Source organism: Haliaeetus leucocephalus, unplaced genomic scaffold, assembly GCF_000737465.1.
Source record: "Haliaeetus leucocephalus isolate CR32 unplaced genomic scaffold, Haliaeetus_leucocephalus-4.0 Scaffold240, whole genome shotgun sequence".
Lineage (NCBI taxonomy): Eukaryota > Metazoa > Chordata > Aves > Accipitriformes > Accipitridae > Haliaeetus > Haliaeetus leucocephalus.
This window is the reverse complement of record NW_010972676.1, coordinates 12093977-12102928: the sequence shown is the minus strand read 5'-3', so window position 1 is coordinate 12102928 and position 8952 is coordinate 12093977. Positions and strand designations below refer to the sequence as shown.

The 8952-nt window shown below is 42.9% G+C and overlaps 1 protein-coding gene across 1 annotated transcript in view; it reads left to right on the top strand.

Moving 5' to 3' along the window:
* Nucleotides 1-5946: 5946 nt before the first annotated feature.
* DLG1 (discs, large homolog 1 (Drosophila)) overlaps nt 5947-8952 on the top strand; it is a 175067-nt gene continuing 172061 nt past the window's right edge. The window contains exon 1 of the mRNA XM_010568436.1: nt 5947-6057. Coding sequence (XP_010566738.1) covers nt 5947-6057 — 111 coding nt within the window. The remainder of the gene's footprint in view (nt 6058-8952) is intronic.

Below are 8952 nucleotides of genomic sequence, written 5' to 3'. Positions count from 1 at the left end.
ACAACACTGTCCAGACCACCTACCAGAGGACCCCAGAAATGTCAAGAATGAAGGCACAAGAGAAACTGTGTGAGAGAGACAATTTACTGGAATAAAACAAAACCAAAATCTACATCTTTGCACACTGTTTCCCCTTAATATAGAGCAATTTCAAGGCAGATGCAGCCCAAATCTGGCTGTGAAATTTACTTTTCTATTTAAAGACACAGTGTAGTCTGAGTATGCAAGGTGAAAGGCACCCAGACTCTAGAACCTGGCATTCAAAGAACACTGTGTGGACTTTGAACACGTAAAATATTGCTTTCTGTCTACTGCGATGTGTGGCTTCATCAAGTCCTACCTTGAAACCAGCTCAGTGACTCGTCTGTGCTCTTCTAGTTAGGAAGCAGGTCCCAGCCTCACTGCTCTTGTCCCAGGAAGCTTTCTGCTTTCTGGGGGAACCTTGTTCTTTTTCCTCAATAGCCTGGCTGACCTGAGGGTATCCTCTGAGGCTCTCCACTCTGGTCATCATCCCAGAAGCCCTCCTCTGCCTTCTTCAAGTGCAAATTCACCTTCGTTGAACACAGATGGTCATGGTTATATATTACTCTAGGTGAGGTCTCACAAGTGTTTTGTACAGGGCCATTAGGATAACCCTACCTGCTGAAAATGTCTCTCCTGAAGCCTGCATCCATCATCTTCCCCTTTCATGGCCGTATTTCAGGGCTCATGCTCATCCTGTGTTGAATACCTGCCTTTCTTGCCTCTTCCTCCTGCCTGGTATGATTTTGATTTCTACACTGTTCAACTTCACAGCATTTATTTTGCTGCAGCTCTTCACATCACCCCGTGCTTCTTCTGTAAGTCCGTCTCTGCAGAGTGTAAAGTATTTACTGATGAAAGAAACAGGAGAATATTTTACCTTTAAGTCCTAGTCCATGTGGTCTCTGCAACCAAAAATAAATAAAGGAACTTCACTGCTTTCAGCATTAAGCAAATACATAAACATAAACCATTCCAGAAAAGGGGCCTGCATATCACGAAGTTAATGTTTTCTTCTGCCACATTTCTAAGCTACCAGGAAAATTGGACGAGAACTGCAAGCATACACCTGTCTTCCAACTTTTCTTCTCCTTATGAGTCAGTCTTGGTATCGGACAAACTAGTTAGTTACTCAATGCGCTCTACTGTTGCAAGAGGGTAGATCTGAGAAGGAATGTAGTACAGCCTCTGGTGATATCACTTTTTACCTTGCAAAACCACAGTCGTGGTTAGTGGAAGATTTCTGCCTCCGCCCGTAATGAAAATCTGAAAATAAAAAAGGTTGATAGATTATTTCCAGAAATGCTGTATTTTGAGGACAAGAAGCAAATGGAAGGAATAGAAGCACTGGAATATCAGTAGTAAATAGCCTTACAGTACTTGTTGTCTCCGACTGTACATGTTTGATTATTGCAGCCAGCTTCCCTGTAGCTTTCTGGAGCATATAGCTAGATACTTGGACCTAGCTGGAAACGTTACCTGTCCATGCAAGCCTTTGCCAACAGCAGCAAAAAAACTTAGGTCAGTGTGTTCAGAAGTAGTTCTGATTCTGAGAGCCTAATATAAGCTCCTTGGGAACTTATCATCAGGAACTGTTAAAATTTCCATTGACCTCAACTTGCAATAGTATTTGATCAGGGAATTGGGCCAAGATAAGTGATATGCAAGCTAGAAAGCTTAGATGAGCTATCTGTTACAGAGGATTTACTGAAAGGACAAACTGCAATCTGCATGTGAATCAGTAACAGGTTCCTTTGGACTCTGACAACCTCTTTTATATTCAGTAAGAGCAGACACAATACCACTAGGATTTAAAGGGTGTTTTATTACAAAACCCACATGAGGGCTCTCTGCAAAGTCCTTTCGTGAAAACAGACCAGGTTTACAAGGACTTTCTGCACCTAAACGCATATCAAAATATAACAGAAAAGCTGTATGGGAGCTCAGCCCCACTGAATGCTCACTTCACCTGGAGTGAAGGGTAGGATGCATTAACTGTGGGCAACTTCTGCAGCCCCTAGGTCCTCTTCATCAGTAGATCCCTGCATAGCCAGACACAGTTTTCCAGGTTTCCTCACTGCTCGTCCAGAGTTGCTCCAGCTCTGCAGTTGTTCAGTGAGACACTGGAGGTCTCACCCCTCAGCTTCAGCCACTGGCAGCCCCTCCCTCCTACAATGTAAATTATCCATAAAATTCCAAACAAGATGAAACTTTTCTCAAATTCTGTAGCTGCATTCCTTTTTAACACTGCCCTTTTCCTTCACATAGCTGTGGAACGTACTCACCTTTATCCTCCCAAAGCTTCTACACAAACAAGGAGGGAGAAAAACCCATTAAAGGGAAGGTGTGCCTGATAATTCAATTACCTGCTCACCACCAGAGGTAGCCCCGAGGGCCAACTGAGCATGCTGGCTCCAGTAACTCCTCCTCTCAACTGAACTCTTTGCAGAAAACTTCTACAATCTTGAGCAGCAGGGAGTGAGGAGGGGCAGGAGATGGGAAGCTTGGGACTTGGGTACCCACAGCATAGCGTGTAGCTACTAGCAAGCAAAATGCTACAGATGGAGCTATGGTTTCTGAAGGGCAAACCAGCAGCCTGCTGTCTCTGCTCTTCCTAATAGCTCTCAAATACATACTTTCAATTATCTGGTGAGCTCAAAAGGTAGGTGTTAGCATAGGAAGAGGGAATTTTAAACAAGCTGTCTGTCATCCCAGGAGAAAGAGGGGTTACTTTAAGAGCTCCACATGCTCAGTGTGTTCCTGCAGTGTTTGGAAATACTGTGTTTGGTGTGAATTAGAATGCCTTAATACTTTGCAAGAAAAGTGTTTATTTGGAAAGTGATTCTTAGCTTTTTAAAAGAAGGTACTTTCTGATAAGTATGATTTTGATTCCTATAAAAATCACCGCCAAACACCCTTTCTAGTTTTTCTACTCGCCTGATCTAGCTACGTGTGTCTGTAATCCCAAAATATGAAGACTATTTGTTTCTTCAGGTGCATGTGATGGAAAATATGGTGGCAGCAGACCTATATAGATCTGACCCTTGTGTAAGAGGCGTAAGGCTGGGCACAATCCCATGCTCTCTGCTACAAATACTACATTGTTTGGGTTGGGAAGACAAAGGTATCTTGATGTGATATGCTGTGATGTCATTTTGCTGTGTGCTACTGGATCGCGTGGTTCAGGCACACCACTTTCTGTACTCCAGAGGTGATTAGGCTTGTACAGATGTCTGAGCTGACACTAACACAGTGCAAGAACTCTGGATGAGCTACCTTGGCCAGAGAGCAGCTGCCTGAAAATGAGCACAGAGTGAACAGAGCCATGGCTAGCGGCTCCACTTCAAGGCATGCTGTGGACTGTGCCACAGAAATAAGGAAAAAGCATTAGAGTAAAAGTGGCTTCTGCACTTTCTAGGAGGTGCTACTTTGCATAGCCTGCGTCTGAATCCTACAGTGAGGTTTAATAGCACTTTCTTGTGTTTTGTCTGAATGCTATTTGGGGGGGGATTTGTTATATGTTCATATGAGATGAAGAGTTAAATTTATTTTGAACAGATTGTGTTTTAATTGGGTAACACTTGGTCATAGAAAAATTCCCAAATTAACTTTCTAAACACACCTGCCAGCATTTGATCAGGCAAAATCCAAAGCAACTGCTGCACTCCTCACAGGAAAATACTGCTGGAGAGCATCTAACCTGCTCTTGGAGGGTTTACTGTTTAGGTTGGATTTTCACACAGGCAAACTCATTCCATACAATACACGAACCTCTCTGCTTAATTTGACTGAGAAAGTTAAAATAGGCAGGTTATATAATGATGTTTATCTTTACATCAGGAAGTCAACTAAGCAGCTGTTAAGCTGATATTACATAACACAGCCCTGGTTATAGAAAGTGTGGAGGAAGATGATCTAGGTTGTAATTAATATTGTTTTGTATGGTTTTGTTTTTGATGTTTTGCAGCCTTCCAGAAGGCATTGGAGAATTAGCAGCCAGATTACACTATTCTGTACATCAGGTAAATACATTTAAATAAAACATTCTAAATAATGAAATAGAAGTTGCATACCATTTTCTTATAATGCTCTAGTTCCTGAGGTTGCTAGAATAACAAAACTCACTCTTTTGTAGGATTGCAATCTGTCCCAAACTGAATAGATATACCTTATTACAAGAGCAAAAGAAAGATGAGATGACTTTATACGCATGCCATACAATCCCTAATTGCACAAGACCTCAAAAAACTTCAGGGCACACAAACTGCACAATGATGGGGGGGGGGGGGGGTTTTTAAAATTTTTTTTTAGATTTAAAAAAAAGACCAGTTCCTTTTTACTGTCCCTGTAAACAGGAACATGTTCGTCTACTAGTCATACTCAGCTGGACTTTCTAACCCTAAGAATAAAGGCATCCTTGTATTCTGATCAAGATCAAATTAACCTAAGACACGTTTCAGTTATGAGGACAAACACTGGATGTAGAATTCACAAATTAAAAATATGAAGCCTGTATTACTGGGGAAACTGTTTGATTTCAATCTTTCTTATACAGAGAAGACAATCAGAGATGTGTAAGATGATCCCATAAGAATTCTATTGAGTAAGCTTAATTAAATAAGCAGAACTGTGATTTTTAATAAAACTTTGATTTTAACAACTGGAATTAGAGTGGATCCTTCTGTGCGTGATAGGCAGCAACTTATTTTACCCACAAGAACAAAGATGGATAGACAAGAGCAAGCTGGTATTTTGACTGCTAACAGTATATATGACAGGCGCGTGACACAGTAACTGCGCAATATAATGAAAAGAGTAGCTTTAATCTTTAGTAGTCTCATGAAAATTAGCTGTTATGTAGTAGCTCTTGCAGAAAAAAAAAAGACATATACTACTATGCCATGCTTTCATTCAAGCAGAATGCTTCTGTAAGAAGTTGTTTGCATCTCTTATAACCCACAAAATTACAGATGATAAAGAAAAGGCACTCTCCCAAAAAGACAGCTCCTGGGAGGTAAGGCTGTGGCACATGATCCAATCTTATCGGACATCGGAATCCAGATGAGTGGAGGCATAATGAACAAGCTAACTTCATTCAGGCTTCATTCCTTATTAGCCAGGGGAAATCAGGCTTCATTAGCTTCATAGCTTCCCCAGTTAGCTGTGAAGCATTGCACTGAGTTTGCAGGGGGAGAGAAGTGAAAGTTTTTCTGCATCTGTCAGAGATCCTTTTATGAGTAGCAATTCCCAGTTCTGTATGAAAAAGGGAAATCATCTGCTCTGTGTACTATATGGTGAGTCCTATACTATATGGTGACTTTGGGCATTAAACAGATGACAAACATAAGACAGAAAGGATCAATTTTCTTGTATTAGTAAGCCCAAGATAAAAAACTCTCAAGTTTTACTCACTACTCTTCAACAGGCAGCAATTCTTTTTGCTAAAGTTAATATTATTGATTCTAGCAATATGCCACCTTAGACACCCGTGTCCAACTTGAATATGAATACATGTACCAGTATTTATTGAGTTAGTCTGCCCCGCCTTGTGCTGTAACAGAGTTTGTCTGAGCTTGTTACTATTGCATTTTCTTGGCCATACTGACAACTGTAAACTCTTGCAATGTAGTGATGTCTGCTGTCCTTTTTGTCTTGGTTTTCAAATGGTTGTTGCTGTGTTGATTGGTGTGTTATGTGTGGATCTAGTGGATGTTTCCTGAAAGCTCCTGAGTTCATCATAACTCTCCAGTTACTGTGTGGGGCACCAGCTGCAACACATCTACTTATATTGCCATTTTGAGCAGTCCACATGGTTGTCAACTTGTTCCAGCGGGACTTAAGGGGTCCACCAGGTAGCTGGCATGAAGTCAGACCCCTCTGTGTCATGTTGCCCTGCCTGTGGCCAAAGCGTGACTGCTGCAAGACATGACTGACAGCACTCCTGTTCCCCGCAGTGGGGTGCCAGCTGTACAGGTGATGTTTCTAGAGCAGGGCCGTTTTCAAGGTGGCTTTTGGCAGCTAGCCTGCCTTGAGGAGGTAGGAGCTGGTGTACGATCAGGTACAAATCCCTGGCAGGGGTCACTACTGTGATAATTTTCAGAGCAGGCAGCTGCCAACAAGCTCTGGCATAGTTTCTCAAAATGGGAAAGCATTGTCTGTGTTCACTATGGGTTTGTAAACTGGGTTTATTAGCCTCTTGCCTGCTTTTCCCAGTGTGTACAAATGGCATGGGCTAGGATCAGGTGGCTGTTACGGACATTTCTCCCCATCTCCACATCTGGGCTGTGCTGGCCGCCCTGTTGCCGAAAGCTGCCTGCTCCCATATCGCACATCCCCCCGAAGGACCGTGTCCTTCAACAGGCAGAGCAATACATCCATTGTAGCAAGCTGCCTGTCCCTGCCAGAGGTACGGTCCCAGACAGAGCGTCCCACGCAGGCTGCTGGCAGCGCTTGCGAAAGAAGGGATTTTAACAGTGAGATCTGAAGGCAGGGAGAGGGGGCATCGGTCAGATCCTCAGCCGCTTCTGGGGCCAAGAGGGCTACAGCGACAACGGGCTGCTTCTTCGTGTAATTGTTCTGGAGTTCCTATGCCAAGGGTCATTCTGGACCACAGCCAGGACGTGTTGAGCACAGCATAATGCTGACTTGTATGCTGACCACACCAGCTACAATTTAAGTACAAGCCTTTCTGTATGCTGCCTGTAACGGTTTGATTTAAATGATGTTGCTTAAGCCGTGGCACAAATGATGCTCTGGTTCATACCCAGTTTTCCCCTCCTCCAAAGGGAACTACACAATTTCCTGAAAACTGGAGCCTGGAAAAGACGATGTGTAATACAGAATGGTTTTGCAACACTGACTGTTACTTCAATGTGTGAGTAAAAATGCCATTTTCCATTCATGGGATGTTTTCTATGTGCACTGGAATTTCAAACCCACTTTATATACTGAAGTTTAATACTGTGCTTTCTGGTTCAACCACTTTCAATCAACAAATACACTCCTAGAACTGAAACAGAAGTGCCAGGAACCAACACTGCTCTCTGAGGTACAATAAGGCTTACCTAATTGCTTCCTGACTTGCTGATCCGTCATCCTGACCCCCTCTTTGATGTTTTCTTTTTTTTTTCCTGGAGCATTAGTAACAAGTGAGAAATGCTGTCTCAGGATATTATATATGGGATTATTTCTCTATCCCCAGCACAATGACCATATGTAATGGGATTACCTGTGATTTAAAATAAAAAAGCCTTGGAAACATCAAATCCTGTTTATGAAAAAAGTAGTTTCTTTATGGTGGTTCCTTTAACTGCAAAAAATTTTCTTTTTTTTTGCTTTGTAATAATATATTTTCATCAGTCAGCAAAATCAACCTAACTGCTGCAGATGTCTCTTTTCTGCTAGCTAAATTTAGGCTGTTCTTCCTCTCCTTCTGTATATATATTCCTCTGACATCAGGAGGAGTATGGCCCCTTTAGAGTACATTTATTGCTGTTGTAAACAGTGAAAAACTGATGAGGCCAGATGATGGAGGCTTCTGCCAATCTCCCTTCTTAGCATGCTTTCATTTCAAAATATATGAACTGGTACCAGTTAGTGCCAAAACTCTGAAAGTATGAAAATACAACTAGAAAGGAGGAGAATGAGAAGTGTGTGTCAGCATTAAACGTCTATTCTGTTTTCTTCACTGAGGTATGTGTACAATTTCACAGTACATAGCTGTGGGAGGAGGAGAAACTCCTGGTGAAAATCTAAGTACAAAACATGGGAGTATTGGGGAGGGGGGGTGGGGAGAGAGAGAGAGGCCTTTTCTAGATCTGTGTTAGATTTGTTGCAGTGTAAGTTTTCTTTAAGATTAGGACTTTGCCATGGCCAAATCTAGTCTCAATTTTCAGACTTCAAATTTGCAAGAGTTGCTCGGGAAATTCTTTTTAGGTACGTGGGGTAAGCTCTTGTACGTTTTCAGTTGTGTCTAAATCAAAAAAGTGTAAATGAAGATGCAAACTTGGATCAAAAAAAATCACGTCAGCAGGATTTGCTTTGAACTTTCAAGTCTCTGCCTCTCATATGCACGTACTTACAAGGACTGAAGTGTTTCAGATCTGAGGTTCTGGTCGATTGTCTATCTGACTGAGAAATAAGTAACGTTCCCCCTCAATACAAGCATTTGAGTTACCCCTAAATTCACCAGTTTTAATATACATTTTCCTTTTAATGGGCATCTAGAATATGCTGCAAAGGTCGTTTACCTTGCGCATGTTCCTATGCAAGTCACCCATTTTTATGCTGTCTCCTCTTTGCTATCATACAAAAAAAGCAAGCTGTTTGCATTGCCTTTGGAGGCACCTCATTACCATTTCCATGCCAGTTTTGAGAAAGTAGCTTTCATGATTCTGATCGGTCCGTGATGCCAGCCTTTACAGCCCATTTCTTAAATTTCCAGATAAGCTAGGCTTTTCATGCTTTCTCCCATGGTGTCCTCATGTTAACCTTATGTCCTCTGCTAACCGCAGCAAAGCTATTCCTTTATCCTCCTTCAAATAAGCCCTTCCCATGCCGTTCTTCGCCAGGATGACTGAAGGAAAACCCCAGCAACAGGCGGGTGCCCAAGCTCGTTGTGTGGGCCAGTAAGGTCTGTAAGGTATCTGTGTCTCCCTGCCTGTCCCATGACCTCTTCTCATGTCATTAGGCTATCCGCTTCCCGGAGCAGGGAGCACCTCCAGCCGTGTGTTTTTACGGTAGGCAGCACAACAGGAGCTGGTCCGTCCCCGGGACTCCCACGGCACCAGTGCCAGCGCAGTTATTTAGCCCTTTTTTTGCCCGTTAACGCCTGCCAGCTGCCCACGCGTTGGGTACACGGCAGCCAAAGGGACTGCGGCCGGACTGCGGCGGCACACCTGTAGCTGTCCCGGCCTCCCGGAGCACACAGCG